General features: G+C 42.5%; 1 protein-coding gene across 6 annotated transcripts in view; it reads right to left on the bottom strand.

The window, feature by feature from the left end:
• The window catches only part of RALGPS1 (Ral GEF with PH domain and SH3 binding motif 1), a 217,256-nt gene that overhangs the window by 153,929 nt on the left and 42,587 nt on the right, over positions 1-20,740 (bottom strand). For all 6 annotated transcript variants that reach the window (XR_009455975.1, XR_009455976.1, XM_059715770.1 and 3 more), the window contains 2 exons: positions 6,614-6,697; positions 2,989-3,078 (listed from right to left, as the gene is read on the bottom strand). Coding sequence is in view for 4 of the 6 variants with exons in the window: in XM_059715770.1 (XP_059571753.1) it covers positions 2,989-3,078; positions 6,614-6,697 (174 nt within the window). In the remaining 2 variants the exon portion in view is untranslated. The remainder of the gene's footprint in view (positions 1-2,988; positions 3,079-6,613; positions 6,698-20,740) is intronic.

Below are 20,740 nucleotides of genomic sequence, written 5' to 3'. Positions count from 1 at the left end.
TTCAATGACCAAGCTAAAAGTAATAGGATGACTTTATTTTTTTAAATGCCGTTATTACTTTAAAAAAAATATTGTAAGAGACAATAGCGCCTCCCTTCCTGATGTTTTCAAATTCAGCCTGTGTTTGCAGTCGGTCACACATTACTTGCTTTAAGCCACCTCCCAAGTGAGAACACGTGGAAACAAACCCCTCTTAAATAAACACGTCTCCTGCAACGAGGTACCAGAAACAAAGAAAAAGAAGAAATATTTTGACAACATAATTGTAAAAAGACTCTAAATGAGGCCATGTACTCCTTACTTCCAGCATTACTTATGAACTGCAGAGCTTTAAAAAAGCATGAGAAACCTAGGTAGCAGACATCTGTTTCTACAGGACAGATCTCCTTTACACGAGCTCTTACCGCACGCAAACAGAGAGTGCTGGCATGATGCTAAAGCATGTGGGTCATCACGAGCTTAAAAGTTACTCTGCTCTCGCGCTACGGAAAGCCAACATTTTGCTTCTGCTCCCTCAATCCCAGAACCAGGAAATACAGTGGCCACGACGAGGGCGACTCTTGGCAGCTCTCGGAAGCGGAGCACGTGGACAGCTCTTTGGGAAGTTAGCACGTTTTGCAGAAGGGCTTTTGACGAGAGACTGGCCAGTCGGCTGCCTAGATTTGGTCAACGCGCCCGTTAAAACACGACTCGCATTCTGCGGTCTCAAGGACGAAGGGCGTACGTGCTCGGTGGCCAGGACGATCCAGAGTGATGTCAACAAAAAAATCAAACCTCTCCAAGCCCTTCTACAGTGGGCTGGCTCCCCCAGCTGCAGGGAAATACACAACCGGGGGGAAACTACGCGGGACAAAAGCGCGTGCCCACGTGTGCGCGCAGCCAGTTCTCTTGCTTACAAGCACAAAACGTTTTAAGGCCAAGGGGCATCATCTTCACCACAGAACAGCTCCTTCAATTACTTCTCACTAGTATTTTATTTCATACTCAGTCTATAGAGCGCATGTGGTATGTATGTTGTGGAGATATAAAAACAGCATTGAAATGCCTTAGCTTTTACTCCACTTCCAATCCTCTATTCACCCCTAGTCTTGCATGTGAAAAATCGTATCCAGGATCTGGCGCTTTCAAAGCTCCGTCTTCCTTCTACCCCTTTTGACATGCCTCAACTTAATGCATCTTCATCCACAGATGTGCTGACAAACAATAAAATCAGGCTCATACAGCAGATCCTGAAATATTTATGGGATATACAGTGACATCTGTGGGAACTGTGCATGCCTCTCTTTCACATGGGTTTGGGATGCCACAGTGCACTCCACAGAATGACAGATGTTCCCGAGTCTCACATTTTACCTTATACATTATAAGAGGTTCCAATACCTTCCAGCAGGAAAAAGAATGATATTTTTTTAAAACTGTATATACAGTAGGATTTGTAAGAAAAAAGTATTAAAGCACACCAACATAACTGCTCAAAGTCTGCTACAAGCAGGAATGAGAAATCCACAACAACTCAGCAAACAGCTGTCAGATAGCCCTGGACATCAGGCAGCTGTGCTTACAAAAAGAGAATGAGAACGAGGCTGCGCATGACTTTGCAAAAGTTATGGGGGCTATATTTGCTTTTGTTTAAAAAAATGCCTTAGAGCTATTTTAAAATAAACTACACAACACACACCTACTATTACGTAGGCACAGAGTACTAGGACTACTCTTGAAAATACAATGTATAATGTGCGCCTTGGGGCAACACAATTGGACAACCAGTGTGCAAATATTCTAAAAGGCAATGAATAATACAATTGAGCATGCTGTGCAGTGTTATATAATACGCTATTCAGTGCAAACATGAAGCTGTGCTGGTTTTATATAATAAGCCTTTCAGTGGAAACATAATGACATAATCTTTAGTCAGTTCCTTTTACAGGGCGACATGCTTTTCAGTGCTTGGACAGTAAAATATGATTTATCCGCTGTATCCATTGGCGCCAACAGCCAGAGAAGTTTGAGGCAAGTCAGTGAGTTTCCATAGATATAAAAAGCACCATTAATGGCAACAACCCTTAAGTATGATATTAGACACTTTTGCTAAGTTTGCAAGTCATTTTTCACTATGCCAGCATACATCATTCCAATCCCAGCGTGTCACTCCAAGGTGAAATTGTGGGCTGATCACAACCTTTCTCTATTACAAATTACTTGCTGTAGCCCCGTGGCACATTCCAAAATCCAATTTTCAGAACTTTCACTACAGCAAATAAAATGTGATCTCTACATGAAAATTACATTGCAATCATACATCCTTCTTCCCTGCCATGCATAAAAGCAGCCTGAAAAAGGTGACACTTTGTCTTAATGTGTTTTTCAGCAGGGTTTCACTGATGCCTGATACTGCAGCAATGAGCTTAAGTTGATAAGAACAATACATCAGAACTACAATTCAACAAAAGAATGCTTTTTAATCAGACTCTCTCTCAAATAGCTGAGCAGCATTCGGGAGCAAAAAATCCTAGATTAATATTAAATATCGCATTCCTTCAGTGCAAAATGCATCCCAAGCCTCCAAGAAGTCACGCAGCACTACCAACACACAGATAGTCTGTCCTGGTATGTCTAAGATGAAACCAAACACAAAGCATGTTTGAGGCCACCTTTTCTTCATAAACAGTCAAGTCAAAAAAAGGCAAACTTCTTTTTAACGTGGAACATCTAGACCTGCGACCACTGGAAAATCAGCTGCCCACTGTACTATGCCATGGAAAAGCAGCAGGCGTCACTTCCTCACCAGGATAAGCCGTTCACGCTGTGCGGCACAACAGCCGAGCACCCGGTGGGATGGTAGCTGGCAGCTCTAAAGACCTCTGCAGTCCACGGACAGTCAATATGAGGAGTGAAGTAACACAGAAAGGGAAAAAAACAAACCCAAAACCCAAAAAAGCCCCTCTAAATGAAGATACATTAGTAATAAAAAAGAAAACTCACACTTACCTTAGCTATTTTCACAAAATGGCTCAATATTTCTGCCCTTATTTTTAAGGTTTGTGCTGTTAAAATTTCTCGTACAACCCAGAAACTAACCTGAAAGGAAACACAAACACCTAAGTATAATTAATAAAGAGGCCGACTGAAATGGCATCTGTACATTTTCCAGGTACTCTGAGGAAAGTACAAGCTCCTCCAAACCCCCACCTTTCAAAGGTAGCAGCACTGTAGCCAAGGCTTGAGCAGGCTGGGCTCAAAGGCCATGTCCACTCTGTACCCTTGTGTCTCTAGGGAGGCATGCCCACTTAGCAGCCTAAGCCAGGACCGCGGAAATGAAGCTGCTCTGTGCTACCCGTTATGTCCGCCCGCGAGCACTCTGCTCCAGCATGCTTGGCAGTGACAGAGGACAGCCCTGGAAATCCTGCCTACGTAAGAGAACAGGCAAGTCCCAACCTGCTACGATCTGTAGCCTGGCGCACGTTCACAGTCCTAGTACTTGGTTTGGTGCCTGCGGGCAGGAGCACGCGGGCGGCGGGTGCTCGGGAGCGGCCTCCTCGGGACCACAGGAGTGCGCAGGGGAGGCAGCGTTCTGTGCTCGCAACTCCAGCACGTGGCCCGACCCAACATCGCTAAAGATCAATGCTAAAGCATCAGCAGGGACGCTGTCGCCGACACGCTCTGGCCTGGGCTGGAGAACGAACGCTCGGCTTTGCAGGGGTGGTGCCAGGGAGCTCGGGTGCACAGAGACACTGAGGGGCTGGGGCTTGCTCAGTGAGAGCTGAACCTCCTTGGAACAACCAGCTACAATCTCTGAAGCCTCAACTGGGCCTATGCAAATACATTTTTAAAGGCTTAAGAACTGGCCAAATGTGAAAGGATTTTCATGGAACAGCAAGACGCATCCCTGTCACAAGGGCCACTTTCCCTGCCAAATTTCAAGTCCCTGCTCCAAAGCATAGGGGTGCTACAACTACTCCGTGACACAGCTGTAAGAAATGTTTTAATGGGCAAAATACTATTTTCCTTAACCTCATTCTTGGAAATGGCTGAACTGTTTTGGCTGAAATTCCTCAAAACTATACTCAGCCTGTGGCAGATATCCAGCATGAAAAATCTGAACACAAGCAATTACAATTTGGCAATTTTATAAAGCATTGAAAACACAATCTTGTAACAAGAATTTTCAGGAAGCATAAGAAATAGCGATGTCAGCTTTACCTTTAATAAGACTAGCACAACAGATCATGGTATTTCTATATTTATCAATAAAAGCTGTCAAGAACTTCCGAAGTCCAGAAAAACATTAACAAAATTAATGAAAATAAAGCTGTAATTTTAAATATCTTGGACTTAATTTGGCAAAGTTCTTGAGATTACTTCTAATTAAAGTACATGAAAGGAAGGGAGCCCTATTAACTTAAACAGAAAAATTAACATGTTTTTAACATACTTCAAATCAGGGAGCTTACTATATCAGGCAATAAGTAAGAATTATACAGGCACACTGCAACATGCTCAGTAAGGATAACAATCACAATATTTAGAGAAATAAAAAATAAAAAAAAGGAACAGGCTTATTTTAATTATTCAAGGCTGCATTCTTGCCATTACAGTTGTTCTACAGCACATTTTTTCCATTGACTAGTGTAGAACAAGTTCAAATGGCATGCTAACTAGCTAAAAAAAAGAACTGCTGACAGCTTTTTAAAAGCACACACAATTCCTTGATTACATTCTTACACCAGCATAATCTTTGCCCTTTAAATGAACAACATTTTTTGTGATGGACTTAATTAAAGAACAGATGATTTACATATGACATAAGATACGTGAGCAGCTGCGTGTGATCATCCCATCTGATGAAGCGCAGCACCGTAAGAAACTCTGACTATTGCAAGTCTTGTTGTATTGGGGGCCAATTTCTTACAGCCTCAGCTTCTGGTGTCTTGCAGTTACAGCCCGGCAAACACGTACACTGTTGGCTCATGCTCAGCGTACGGTCCACTGTAACCCCCAGGCCCTTCTCTGCAGTACTGCTGCCTAGCCGAGCATGTGCATGCACAACTACAGACTGGGCAATGCCTGGCTAGGCTGCAGTACTGCAGAGAAGAGCCTGGGGTTACAGTGGACCATAAGCTAAATATGAGCCAACAATGTGCTCTTGATGCAAAAAAGCTAACTGCATCCTGGGTTGTATTAACAGGAATGGTGTTTGCAACTCAAGAGCAGTGCTTCTTCCCCTCTACTCAGCACTGGTGAGGCCTCACCTGGAGCACTCTGTCCAGTTTTAGCCCCTACACTTCAAGAAAGACGTGAACAGATTGGAGAAAGAGCCCAGCACAGAGCAACAAAAATTATTTGAGGCCTGGGAGGCAAGACTTGCAAGAAGAGGCTGAAAGAACTAAAGTTGTTCAGTCTGGAGAAGAGAAGACTAGGGTGGGGGTAGGTAAGTCTCTGAAGGACAAATCACACAGAGGATGGGGATGGGGGTTTTCTGTGGCCACAGGGGACGGGTTTCAGCAGGGGAAGTTTAGATTGGAGATTAGGAGGAACTTTCTGACTTCGAGGGTGGTCAAGCACAGGAACAGGCTACCTGGAGAAATGTCCTTCATTGGCAGTTTACAAGAAGAGGCTAGACAGAAGTGACTGGGATGGTTTAGAAACAGCGCATCTTGCATTTCTGCAGGAGACTGGACCAAGTGACCTCCGCGGTCCCTTCCAAACTTTAGCTTCTATTATTTGATAATGGGTGGTTTTGATTCAGTGGCTGATAGGGGTGGGGGAAATTCTCACATAGGTGCTGGCATGCAACAGCAGAATGCACAATATTTCTGAGCATATTTAAGGATTTTTAGAAGGGATAATCCTAAAATTAGCCTGTCCTTGATCTGCGAGTTGGATTTAGGTCCTCGTCCAATTAAAAGAGAACTGCTCTGAGGATGTGCTGGGCTTTGTATAACACTGCACTTTGAAAAGTATTAACTTATTGCTAATTTGTATTAATGGATACAACCTGAACACACAACGCTGTCCACAAAGTAGACTAAAACAAAAAAAAAGAGACCAAAACAAAACAATTTTGCCAAACTGACTTTGTTTCTGTGTAACGAGGATTATATCAGAATCCTAGACAATCTTAGGGTCTGGCAGAAAACCTGCTGTTTAAGAGCGGGTTGCTGAACTGAAATATAATCAAATATTCTTCATCAGAAAGAAACATAACTCTTTGGTACCCAGCAGACTGCTTTCACATCTATTAAACAAGTAAATAACTTAGATAAAACAAATACAGTACATGACATTAAAAGAGGTGGCCAAACCAAAACTAACAAACAAGGATTGTTTTTCCAATCAATGTCATTTAACATTTACATTTGGCCTTAACTTCAAAAAAATACAATGCAAGTACAATCAATAAATCATGTGCTACACCCAGACTAGTCCGTTTTAAAGCCAATGACTCTCTCAAGAAAAATGTTGTTCTAATTACTTTCTGATTGCTCATCTATGAAGGCAAATGTATTAATAGGATTCAGATGTGGCACATCTAGCTATATTTGCAAAGTAACTAATTCAGTCCTTGCATATTGGAAGACAACATTTGTTCAGTGAATTTAAATAGATTATTTACCTGGTTAAACCTCCTGGTAAAGGCAACAATATTAGGGGCGAGGATGTGTTTCTCCTTCTTATTCCATCCACAGCTTGCTAGTTCCTGGAGAAAATATCAAAGTGTTTCACTGTTTAAGATTTGTTACAGGGCAGATACAAGTAAGTGTCCTTTTGTGATACCGTGTTCGAAATATTTAGTTATTTCTATACCAACTTGGTCAGCCTAACCCTAACCCTCTCATCTCCAAACTCCTGACTCAGGAATTTAACACAACTGGGTTCTTATTACCGTACCAGTGGTATGGAAATGCCTTTACCCACCACTGAAAGTTTATAGAGGTAGTCAGCCATGTTAATCAGAAGTCAGGCAGAAGGCAAGGCAGACATGCACCTTACAGATTAACTGAATCAGAGATGCATAAGCTTTCATGAGCAAGAACTGACTTCATCAGATGCATCTCTGAAATGATCAAATGGACTTCATCAGCTTTTGCTCATGAAAGTTAAGCAACTCTGACCGAGTTGGTCTATATGGTACATCTCTACCCTGCCTTCTAAAAGCTTAGCTTGTTTCTGATGTTGCCAGACTGAAGTGGTGAAGACAATGTCTATTAATAGCTGAAAAAGGAAGATAATAAGAGACAGTGTTCAGCACAGATTGTGTATTGTCTTATTTTAGCAACACTTTGAAAAGCTACAGTTTATGGTCTTTTTGTTTTTCAACATTTTATCTTTCTATGTTAAACTAAGAGGAACGCACAACCTCTGTTACACCCCCCTTCCCACCCCAAACAACATCAACAGGAAAGCAAAACCCCCAAAGCCACTCAAATTGAATACTGGAATACAGGAAACCATGGCAGGCAAAAATCAATGATGTGGCACAGATCAAGATAGCCATCCTAGTTCTCTCAGCAGTTTATATGTGCATCATTTTATCTTGACCTACAAAGTACTTAAAATCAGTATTAAGTGGCCGAGGGCACGTTTGCTTGGATGTGGCTCTGGCATGGAGCTGTATTTTCCATATCTCTGACTGCAGAGTTGAACTGTGCAGCAGATTAGTGAGCTGTTGAACACCTAGTTTTTTCTGCTTTTTTGAAGACTGTCTTTTACGATAGTTCACATAGGTTAGTTTGCATGTCACTGGCTGTTACAGAGGGAGCCAATTTATTCTAGTTATTTTCTCTGTTGAAATCATGCCTCAAAACATCTCACAAAGAAAAAAGAGGATTTATACACTTTCTAATCTCATGGGTTAGATTACAATACTAATGCATGAAAGCTTTGTTTATTTTTGGTCAGATGCTGTTTTCATACAGATTAGTATAATTGGGCATTACTATTATTTGCATTATTGCTCACTTTGCTATGTATTGCTTAGATCCAATAATTACACGGTAAACCCAGCTAAAAAAGTCAAATAGTACTTTAAACACGCCACCTTTTTAATTACAGCAGTAGCTGCAGACCTAGACAGGCAGTGTTTATTTCAACATGCTCCTGCCCTCACACCACCGGGTAATATCAGAAACAGCTGTCAATGCGCTGCGGAAGCCATTTGTAGTGGGCAGCTCATTCCTCTTCATAGATTCATAGATGTTAGGGTCGGAAGGGACCTCAATAGATCATCGAGTCCGACCCCCTGCATAAGCAGGAAAGAGTGCTGGGTCTAGATGACCCCGGCTAGATACTCGTCTAACCTCCTCTTGAAGACCCCCAGGGTAGGGGAGAGCACCACCTCCCTTGGGAGCCCGTTCCAGACCTTGGCCACTCGAACTGGGAAGAAGTTCTTCCTAATGTCCAGTCTAAATCTGCTCTCTGCTAGCTTGTGGCCATTGTTTCTTGTAACCCCCGGGGGCGCCTTGGTGAGTAAAGCCTCACCAATTCCCTTCTGTGCCCCCGTGATGAACTTATAGGCAGCCACAAGGTCGCCGCTCAACCTTCTCTTGCGGAGGCTGAAAAGGTCCAGTTTCTCTAGTCTCTCCTCGTAGGGCTTGGTCTGCAGGCCCTTAACCATACGAGTGGCCCTTCTCTAGACCCTCTCCAGGTTATCCGCAACCCTCTTGAAGTGCGGCGCCCAGAATTGCACGCAGTACTCCAACTGCGGTCTGACCAGCGCCCGATAGAGGGGAAGTATCACCTCCCTGGATGGAAGAGCATGTTAAATCCTCTCCCCATAAGCAGTGTACTTCAAAACCAGCAAGGTGCAAAATGCACACTCACAGTACACAAACCCAGCAACAGAACCAAGTCCCTATACATTTAGATTATATCCCAAGTTATTTCCACTACACAGGAAAAAGAGTCCTTTTTATTTTAAGGAGTCAAGGGCATCTATACAGTTCTTTACATAAGGATTATACAAAACTTGATTCATGATAATGGAGACAACAGCATTAAACTAGGTTCTTAAGTGGTTTATGGCAAAAAAAACCAGTATTTCACCTAAACAAGAGGCCAACCGTACAGAACGTATTGCATCATAAAACACAACTGCCTTTCTAGACTCCAGGCGGTTTTCAAGCTAGAAAGTAAAACTTAAGCTTCAGTACTTAAACAGTTTGACAACCAGTACATAGTGGCAAAAGCAAGCCAACCGGGAATACTCCTGTGCCTACAGGCACCCAGCTCAGGCACGCGCTGAGCAAGCGGACAAAACTGCAATGCTGGGGAGCATCCAAGCAAGTTGACAAAGAAAACTAAAAAAGAACAAAAAACAAAAAAAAACCCACAAACAGAAGTTGGAGGGGCTGGAAGGGCCCTGCTCTCAGTACTATCACTTATGAAACAGTTTCATTTTTACAATCTGTGTTCATTATTCACTGCCACAAATGTGCTTTGTGCTGACCGTGACAGAGAAAGCCAGTCTGTGCCCCAAGCTGCGTCCAGTTCCTTCCAAGGTCCGTAAAGGGGGAAATGAAACAAGAAGCATCTGCCCTCCTTGACCAAGCACGCCTCTCGGATGGATCTGGCGCAAAACTACAGGATCCTGCGAAGGCCCTGGATGTGACAGTCAAGTGCTGAGCGCGCACAGCCCCCAGTAAAACCAGCGAGCACAGGCGGCACTCAGTACTTGGTAACATCAAGTCCACATCCCCACGGCAGTCACTTGATGGGCTAGCCCTGCCCCGCAATGTCCAGAGCCAGCTGTGCACAAGAGGCCTGCACTCGGCATCCACTTCACTTTGCCTCCTACACCCCCCGAGGGGAATCAAGGGGCCTTCACAGAGCTTTGAGTTAGACGAGGACGACAGTTCAGCCTCGCCCCGCTACTTTTTCTTAAATTAGCTGTACAAGCAGCTAACAGGTTTGCATTAAAAGAAATCCAAAATTATAAAACAACGGGTTCAATTTTACAAGGGAAGAGAAACCTGACTATTTTTAAGTAGTTGTTTCATGACGTTCCAAATATACTAGACAGCCCAACTCTCTCCAGTTACAGGCTCAGATTACCACGTATCTATGCAGCCTTTCTATTCAGATCTAGCAAATGGGGAATATGCACATGCTGGAAATGAGTTCTCCAGAACAGCAACTCTAAATCATTCCTGTTTTTACAGGCACAGACTCTCAAACAACATTTTGTGCAAGTTTCCAAATGTGAGTTATGCACTGCAGAGGCCAGCAGGAAGAGCAGAATCAGCCAGAGGTGCCTGCCTCCAGAAAGCATTTTACACACTTTGAAAAACTGAACTATTTTCCCCCAGAAAAGAAGGCTCAAGTTGGAGCAGCAGGAGCGTAGCAACAGGGCCAGTCCTGCAGGAGAGCGTTGGGGCAGGGGTGCACAGCTTTGCTCGGTGTCCTTGCCTGCTGCCCCTGCTCTGCACGCGCTGCCCGCCCCGGCTCTTGCCCGTAAAGCAGCAGCAGCGGCAGCACAACCGCGGTGTTCTGGCTCCCACGGGAGAAGCAACTGCGGGACTGCTCGTGCTGCCAGGGTGGGCTCCACGGGAGTGGGGGACGCATGAGCGACCGGTGTCTCCTGAATCTGGGGGGGCACCTGCAGAAGCCACTGACAGCAGCAGCCCTGTCAGGGGGGGCACCAGCTCTACCAACAGCATGAGTGTTGGCCATTGAGGGGCACTGGTCTCGCCGGGGGGGCACGTGCTCCCCCTACCAGTCACCTATGGGGGGACAAGTCCTGGTGCCCCTCCTCAGTCAGTGCCCTAGATATGTTACTGGGGAACAGCAAGGAAAACACTTCCAAGTCTCTATCCACGCTCCATGACAGAAGCCTCCAACATGCAAGGCTTCTGATGCTGCTGCTGCTAACTCACACACGCTCCATGGGATTGGCAGATGTCTGGTTTAAGAGCTGGAGTTTATACGATCACATGGGAAAAAGTTCTGCTGTGGGAGACAGCAAAACTTGCATTTAATAGAACAAGGGGAAAAATTACAGGTACCAAGAAACTGTTGGCCACTAACAAAGGAAAATCCTATACACAAATTAATTTGAATGGGTTTAATTCAGACCAAGTTTGAGCTTTTGATAGAAGACCAGATTTTAAGAACAAATGAGGGAGCATTTATTTACCAAGTTGTCTGGGCTTTTTCTACATTGCTAAATCACACTTCATTTCCATATGCACAAAAATAAAGATGATTTTTTTGCCATGTTAAAGCAGTGATCCTCAACTGGGTACCAGCAGCACCTTGGGGTGGTTGAAAGGATCTCAGGGCAACTGCCATGCAATGTTAACATTGTTAGGTGGGCAAACACGATTCACAAATTAAACCCAGATATTTCAAATAGGAACCTACTGTATTAAAAATATGCTGACCAGTCGTGGTCCAAGTTCTTTGCAATAGAAAAACTGCTGTTATTTTTCCATAGTCAAAAAAACAAATGAAAGCAAAGAGCTGATATTTTCTGAGGGCTGCTTCAAGTCTCATAAGAAGTGCCTTGAGTCTGAAAAGGTTGAGAGCTGCTGAGGTAAAGCTATAAATATAAATGCATCTCAGTGAGAGTACAAAGAAAAGAAGTTAGAATGTAAAATAGGAATAGTGCGCACTTTGAACAGAATTTTTACCCTCAGCAACAATATGGTTTCACATGGCCATAATGAGTCAAGGTAAAAGTCTACATCTCTGTGCAAATGCAATGAAATGTGATATATACTTTCTTTCCAGGCTCTTACCACAGTACTATGCAAACACGTTTTAAATTATAGCTGAATGAGCAAGTGGAAAAAAAGACAGCAAGCATCACCTTTAAAGGATGTTCAAATGTTTAAAACTTGGGATTTTATTTTGCCAAAGTGCTAAAACCAATTTCTCAAAAAATAACTAATTAAAATCAGAAAGAGAAAGACCCCCCCCCAATTATCCTTCTAAAGATAAAGCTGGGTGATAACATGAGCCTAGCAAGCAGGGGGGTATAATGCAAACAAAAACTGCATTACAGCATCATGAGACACCCTCTCTCTCACTCTCGTGGCAATACACTGTACTACAACTTCCTGTGTACGTGGGAAATGACGCACAGATCCTGGTTTTCTCTGTTTAAAATTGAAAATTCTCTGATAAAAAAATCCCGAATTCTCCAATTAAAACCTCAAAATCTGCATTTCTCTGCAATTAAAATGAAATGTCACTATATATATAGATATATATATATATCTATATATAAAAAAGCTCAATTGAACACAATGTTTTATTGATGTATTTGCAATCTTAAAACAATTTGAAAGCCTAACAGTGTCTCAATCATTATAATAAAATAAATTCTAAATACCTATATATTTTGACATTGCCTGTGCCCCACCCCTCAGACTTGCCTGCGGGGAGCTATTCTCCACCACCACTGCCTGCCTGCCACACACGTGGTGCCCCCTGTGCCCGCTCCCCCCAGCCCAAGGGGTCCGCTACAGGCTGGAACTCTGTCAGCCTGCACGGGGAAACCCGCAGTTCCTGCATTTTTCTGCTTCTGCTTTAAAAGGAGAAAAAAATCCACATTTTCCCATGGTGAGTGGAAAGCCCAGATCCCCGCTGAGCTCTGAAGAGCCCCACGACTCCCCCTGCGTAAGCAGGAAATAATTCTGGCAGCAAGACAACACTTGGTGTTGGCACGTCCGAAAAGTACTGTTTCTATTTCACAGATTCATAAGTGGCACACGCACCAGTCAGAGAGAGAAAAGAGCCACAGCAGCAAATCTAGGCCCTGATTCAAGAAAAAACCCTATTTCAGGGCAATACATAGGGTCCCTTTACACATTACATTTATGTCTTAATTAAGACATTAATCACAGCCTAATTGGCAGGGGTGCTACATGTGCACCCAATTTCAGGTGCCCTGAAATGGTAAACTAGCCATAAAAGTGTTCCACACACAACACAGAACATTTTTATGGCTGGTTTGCATGGCACCATAACTGAATATGTGGCATGCCTGGGACTCCCCAGGGCCAGGGCTGACTAGGAGCTGACTGATGGTCCCAGCCCTGGGGGTCTCGGACTGCAGTCCCGAGGCTGATGCTGAGAATTAGCTAGTTGTCAGGACTGCACCAGGGCATGCCGAGTTGCAGGCATGCAGCCTTCCATCTCCTGGGATCCTGATGCCAGGCTCCCTTGTGCTGGCCAGTGGAAAGGCACAGCTGGGCACTGGTCTCCGATTCCACAATCACCCCTCCTGTCACGCACCTGGCATGGCACAAAGTGCAATTGTTGGGTTAGCTTGGTCTCATTCCCTTTCACTGTATGAAGATTGACACTTCGGAGTACTTCGGACAGAAGACTGAGCTACATCCAGAGGCAGAGATGACAGTTTAAATCAGGAAGCTTTATTTACAGTGCCATTTGTTATTTCTGTCTTTTAATACATTTTCAAAGTTTAATGTATATAGTCATCCTGTTGTTTCTAATTAGAATTTGAAACAAAATTCTGCCTTTATGCAACTAAAAAAAAAATCCATATGTATTTATGAACTGGCGTGTGATTTGTATTTTCTGGATCTTAAGCTTCTTCATGGGCTTAGCTTGACAGCCAGTGCTTTGATAATTGCATATAATTTTTTTTTTTTTTTTTTTAAATCAGAAGGGTGTCTGCTAGCACCATTAAATTAAAAAAAAGAAAAAAAAGAAGAACCTTTCTATTACATACACTCATATACAGAAAATTTAAATTCCCCTGTAATGCAGTCACTTCAGGCTGATTTTTTTTAAATCCAGGATCTCTAACTTACTTTTGGAAATCTTTAAAAAAAAAACAAAAACACAGCTCAAACGCCTGCTCAATTATTAAACTGCAGGAAAGCAATATATTAGACCTAATGCTAAGAAAATATTTTAATTAATTTTTCCAGTGACGAGCATAATGCAGTTGTCATCATTAAGAAAACCCAGCAGCCTCATTTGGTGACGGTAGTCAAGACTCCGCTGTCCTTCCCACTCTGAGAATACAAAGCAAGCATGGTAACAGCTGGCAACCAGTGACTTTTTAAATGCGTGAAATAAATCTGCAAATCTCCCAGGAGAAGGGAAAGTTTGTTTAGTTAAAAGCCATCCTCACACAGTCATTAATTGTTCTTAAACTATCTATGAGTATTAACAGAGAATAACAGCCGAACAACCGATTCCTGACACAGGTGTTTTTGTCTGAACAAATTAGCTCTCATCTCTATTGTGAGGTTTGACATGAAGAGGTGAGGCCTGTTATTGTTTCAAGTAAGCCCATCACATCCCTGGGCCACGGCTCATCTTTGCTTCTACTTGGACAGAGAATGTGTTTAAACACTTTCCTCTAGAGTTACTGGAACCGGTTTGGTTTTAGAGCTCTCTGAAGAACACTGTCCAACATCAACTGCTTGGTTAGATGCTAGGATTATCTTTGGACATGAATTAATGAATGCTATTGGATCCTTGGCTGTTCCTGCCTATTCCATCAGCAGCTGTAGCAGTGTTTTATTCATTTGCTCAGGCCATGTCTGGAGGGAAAGCACTCTCAGCCATCCATAACCACTGCCTCCAGAACAGAAGAGTGCAGCGAGCTCCAGATGGAGCCATGTCAGTAAACACTGGGATGTGTCCGATACAGGAGTGCCTGCCTACTTCGATACTGGGCAACAGAGCGTGTCCCCAGGGTGCAGGCGGGGCCTGTTGGCTGCACATGCATCGCACCCAGGGACCTGGGGGCTGGGAGAAGCACCGGTGTCACTGGGACTGGACGCCTGCAACCTGCTGCCATCACGCCCTGCCCGAGCCCCGGGGACACGACCACACCGCACGCCTCGGCACCGAACGCCACACTCCGCCGCAGCCACGACGTGCCCCTGGCTGGGGGGGAGGGGGAGGTACATGTCCCCCCTTCCACTACATTTCTGTAGATTTTACTGATTTTGTGGTAACCTGGACTGGAGCCACTAAAACACAAGATTTATTTTTGTTTTAAATCATTTGAGGAGAGAAATACAGGGAAGCCACAGAACACTGTACTTCCAAGCACAATAAATAGCTCTTAACAATACTCATTAATTCGGGGGGCAGGCGGACGGATGGACACGACCCAGACACAGCATCTGTGAAAATCCACATTTGCAAACAACTAACTTCCAGCAATTGCTGCTTAGAGAATTATTAGATAAAGTCATAGTCCACATTTTTATTAACGATGTCCAGCTTAATCAGTGGAGTTTGCAAAAGGCCCATGTTGCTAGCTTAACTTTACTTGCCAATCAATCAATAAAATAATAAAGCTGGAAAGAAACATGCACACTGACAAAGCAAAGCAAAAGCAACTAAAGAAGAAAACAATGAGGAATAAGATGAAACAGGATTTTAAAATATTGTCTTACTGTAAAAGTTTCTCAAACAGTCATTACAACTGATGTAAGCAGAAAATCTGCATTTTAAAAAATGCCCATCTGCTCCAATTTTAAAAGCAACTGTTTTGATTTTTGGAAACAAGGGCTGCTGTTTTTTTGTGTTTTTTTTTTAAAGCATACCAACTATATTTTATCTTTGCCCTCTGGACTGCTTCAAAGTAGTATTGGTTGAAAGTTTGCTTATGGCACATTTTTCCACCGTGCAATGCTAATTTGTCCAAAATGGAAATGTTCCTACAACACATTTCAGTTTTAACAAAACTGCTGAATGAAAACAAGGGATTGCGGCAGATCACCCATGTGAGTGTCTGATCTCACAGACTGCTGTAGAGGCAGGACTGGCCCACTAGCAGAAACATCAGATATTTCTCAGAAAGCAACAAAAAAATAAAACACACCCAACAAAAATGAACAAAAAGGAAGCCAAGCATCACTTGATGACCTATTTGCAATTGCCTACTTTTTAAGCATTATAAAAGGAATGGAAAAACAAATCGTGGAGGTCTTTGAACCAGACAGTAGGCGACTCTCTTTATTGTGAATTGCTAGAGCTACTTGATAAACTAGCTTTGTCATTTGTTCCAGGGATGCTGGATGTAGCCCATGATGGTCTAAGGATATACAAAGACAAGGTTCTTTGGGTAAATGTGATATCTTTTATTAGACCAACTAAATAGTTGGAAAAAAATTATTTGCAAGCTTTTGGGCACAAACACCCTTCGTCAGGCAGACACAGCATCTGCAATTGTTTTGTGCTCTCCTGGATGAACAACTCTCATCCATCTTATTTGTACCTGGAAGCTTGCAAAGAAGAATTTTCCAACTATTTTAGCTGGTCTAATAAAAGTTATCAGGTTTACACAAAGAACCTTGTCGGCCTTTGTCATTTGTTAATACGCTCTAGATTAGAAAAGGCTTTTCTCATTTTGAACCTGAAGTTCTCTATTTGATTTAATAATTATCTCAATTTTTTCCCTTTACATATTTACTATAACATATTTCCATCCTGCCCATGACAACAAAACAAGACAATTTGCATACACAGAGATTAGAGAGTTATGAATATGTTCTTATTTTTAAAAACTTGAAATTAAAGAACATTTACAGATGCTATACCCAGTCTCAGACATCTAGATGATATTACAATATGTGCAATTTTGACACTTTCAAACAGAGAAAGTTGCTTTTGTCATTAATGGCAAAGACAGTTTTAGCATATTAGAAAGATGATTTTTTCCGCAAACATTTAAAACAGTACCTGGGAAATTGGGGAAAAAATACAGATCGATTGTTTAGACACCAACCTACAAATCTTCTCCAAAGAATATACATGCCAGGGTGATGTTATAATAGTGTGTAGTCAATTCTCACCTTTAGCGATGTTATCTGTTACAGTCCTAGTGGGACCAAGAATCAATTTCATATACTTTTTAAGTTAAACACAGCTGAGAGCAATTATATTGCCAAGCTGTGTCTGCATTAATGGGCCAAGTCTTGATAAAATTAGTCACTTATTATAATCATCAGGGAACAGGGCAGCTATGTGTGATGTTTGCAAACGTCCATTTTCCTTTCACCCTGCCAAACCTTTACTCATCGTCTACATGACTTCCTAGAAGCTCAGTGTTTTCAGAAGCTATTTTGGCTTCCAAAACAGGACTGAATCAAACCATTTTTGTTTTAAAAAAAAGTAATGTCAAACCACATTTCCATTTTCTGTCATCTGTCACACAAATCTAAAACTCAACGAGGACGACGCTTGTGAACGACGTCCTAAGCTGCTGACAGTATATAGACATTAGTGGCAAAACAGAACGTTTCAATAATTCTCACTCAATTAAGTGTATATCCAAATAATATTGCTTAAATACACCTTATTAGCCACTTCTAATAATATTTCCTTTCTCAGGTCATACCACTTTCACACTCCATAACCCGACGCAGAGTAAGCCACTATGAAACTGAAAAAGGAAAAACATCTGCCATTTACAGACTCACAGATGTGTATGTATGGGAGGGAGGTGTTAGTAAATACCCTTAAATTCATGCAGAATCAAAGGGTTTCAAAAGTTTAGGCAGATCAATGAGCTATAGGCAATTAATGATATTCATAGAATCCGAAGTTGCATTTTCTGTATGTGCTGTTCTTTTCTCTACCCTTCTATGCACACTTTTCTTTCAAAAAAAGGGATCAGTCTCCAACACCATCTCTGGAATATTTGGATTTGCTTTTTCTGTTACCCTCAAAAAAGACAGCTAACACAATCTTTTCAATTTTCTAAAAAGTGATAAAAGAAGGGATTTCTTTAAAAAAATTCTCTACAGTTGTGAGTTCTCATTTTCTCCTTTCCCTCTGTAAATACTTACAGACCATGAACAAAATCACCTCAAACTTTTCTTTAAGCTAAACAGACTGCGTTTCTTCAATATTTTGCTGTCAAGACTTCCAGGCCTTATGTCATTCACATAGTTTTCTGTTGTATACTTTCCAATCTGTCATCATATTTTTGAAGTGTGGAGTCCAGAACTGGAAATATTCCAGTAATGGTCTCATTAATTCTGTATGCAGCAGTAACACCTACCCAGTTCCATGTGATTACATTAACTTTCTCAGCCATGCCAAAGTTCATGTTCAGCTGCTTATCTACCATAACCTGAAATTCTTTTTCAAGTGACTTCTTGCCAGAATACAGTGCTCCCTCTTAAGCATAACCTATCTTCTTGGTTCCTAGATGTATGATCTAGTATTTAGCTGTATTAAAATGCATGGTATTCAAGGAAGCATAGTTTGTAGTGCAAAGTAGGTAGCTCACTGGAAGTGACCATCCTTATTTGCCATGTATTAACTTTTGGGTCATCTGCAAACGTTGTTAACAACAATCATTGTTTGAGAAAGTGAATGGTATTAGGCTAAGAACTGCAGGACCACTCTCTTCTTTTAATCAGAAAGTCAGGCAGTGCATATTCTGATGCCTTAACTGAGCCTTCCTTCAAGCCACTTACCTGTGCCAAGCAAACTGAAGAACTCGTCAGAAATGCTAATCAAGTCTCCAAAGACCCTATTTTCCAGTAACCTTGCTTTACTGGCACTACATGCCATCCTTGATTCAGTAATGGTTACTAACTGCATCCTGCTTTCATCTTTACATGATTTTATCTGGGATCAAGGTTAAGCTAACTGGCTTGCTTTACAACTGGAAAAAGACTAATGTCTGGGACGCCACCAGTATTCCAGTATTGTTAAATAGCAACAGCAATGCTCAGAATGCTCTTCAGTTCAGTTTAAAATGTTTTGAACATAACTATTTGACCATGGTGAGTTTAACCTTACTAGATGTAGATTTTACACCTTCACGCTTCTTTTAACATTTACCTGAATTTAATTACTGATTTATAGTCACTATTATCAAATCTCCCTCATTTTCTACTTGTTATACATTTTCATGTTTTGCCCCTTTTATTACCTTTTCTAACTAAGATGTTATTTTAGCCAATCAAGCTTTCCTATGCAATTACAGAATTGGGATTTTTGGACATTTAGTGAAGTTTGCTTATGCCCCATCAAATTGTTATGCAGATTCTTAACTCTTTCCTTGTAGTCTTTCCTAGTGCTTGTAGGTGTTTTCAGCTTCAGGATGCCAATCATCTTGAAGTCTCCAATCTATGCCATATTTTCTCACATACAACATGCATCTAGTCCTGCCAAAACCATCCCTCCTACCCACCCCAAATTGGGCTGAGTGTATTAAACAAGGAAGCTATTTTGTTTGCTTGAAGATGCATGCCTCGAAATACTGTTCATGCCATGCGGCTGTCAAGACAGTTGGTTGCCACTTGTGTTTGGTTTAGAAAGCTGAAGAAGCAGAGTCCTGTGTTGACCCTCTTTCAGAAGTAGCTACTGGCCAAGTATTGTATGCCTGCGCATGAGCTGCTGGCAGTATCCTGATAAGGTGTATGATGTGAAAACAGCACTTTATTTACAGGTACTTATACAAAGTACTATTTAGATTAAAGAAGTAACAGCCTTGCTACTGCCATTGTAAGAGTCCTCCCAGGAAACAGTGTCCAGGAAGTGTGGCATCCCAGGAGACAGTCTGCCACACCGGGGAGTTCCTGCTACCTCTAACTCCATGTCATACAGTCAGCCATGACTCTGGAAATATCTTTTTCTCCATGTTCTGCCTTCCAAAATCAAGGTGTGTGTTTTTTTGGTGCGTCATCACCACCTGTGCTTGGGCTATCCAAACACTTAGCTCAGGGGTCAGTTACCTCTGTCTGTTGGAAAAAGGTGTAACATCAAATTACCAAATGGTATATAATATTATATTAGAAAATTATTATGTAATTTTTAGAAACTCAAAAGGAAGTTTTTATTAGTAGGAGCACAGGTATCCCAGCTTATTAAGCGATTAAAATGTATTTAAAGAAGGTCAACATTTGCCAACTATTAATGCACAGACTTCTAGGGGTGCACTGATACAGATTTTTGGGGCGGATACCGGTATCCGATTTTTGAGGCGGCGTATCGGCTGAAGCTGATCCGATTTCTGATACAGCATGGACAGCTGTGTGCAGCTGGTAAGTCTATTGCGGTGGAAGGGGATGAGAGGAGGGAAGAGATGGGGGGAAGGGGGGGGCAGATCAAGGCCCCTGTGGTGAGGGAGGAGTGGGCAGGGACTGGTGGTGCCCGGCTGTGGCAGGGTGGGGGACAGAGCCATGGCTCATCCAAACGGCACAGGGGCGGGCGGGCACGGCAGCAGCACAGCTCCTGCACCACTCCCTCCCTCCCTCCCTGTGGGGGGTGCAGATCTGCACCCCCATGCCCCTTCCCTCCCCCCTCCCCTGCCACCACAACAGACTTACCAGCTGCATGCAGCTCTCCAAGCTGTTGGACTGTGCTCCTCGTTGCCTACATGCTGCGCTGTGGCTGCGCTCGTGCACGGGCATTTATCAGGCAAATTATCGGCCCCATCAGGCCAATTTCCGATACGCTCAGTTTTCTTTATATCGGTGCACCTCTACAAACTTCTTATTCTAAATGTAGGAAAAAACTCCTGTAATCTCACCTACCACAATGTGGAAAACTTGGAAAATGCTGGCCTTTTGGTGATCCCTGTAGCCAAAATTGAGAAATTTTATTTTTACAGACGTTAGCCAAAGGCAGTAGCACACATGCTCCTTTTCTCTGAAGATCTTCAAAAGGATGCAAAGGACCTTCAGTCAAAAATGTTTAAATCCTTTTAAAAACTGACGTGTCAACTGGGTTTGTCCTCCATGTCAATCAAACTACCAAAAAGTCAAAAGAAGGGATATTTCCTACAGAG

This window comes from Alligator mississippiensis, chromosome 12 (assembly GCF_030867095.1).
Source record: "Alligator mississippiensis isolate rAllMis1 chromosome 12, rAllMis1, whole genome shotgun sequence".
Taxonomy (NCBI): Eukaryota; Metazoa; Chordata; order Crocodylia; family Alligatoridae; genus Alligator; species Alligator mississippiensis.
This window is presented reverse-complemented; position numbering and strand designations above follow the sequence as displayed.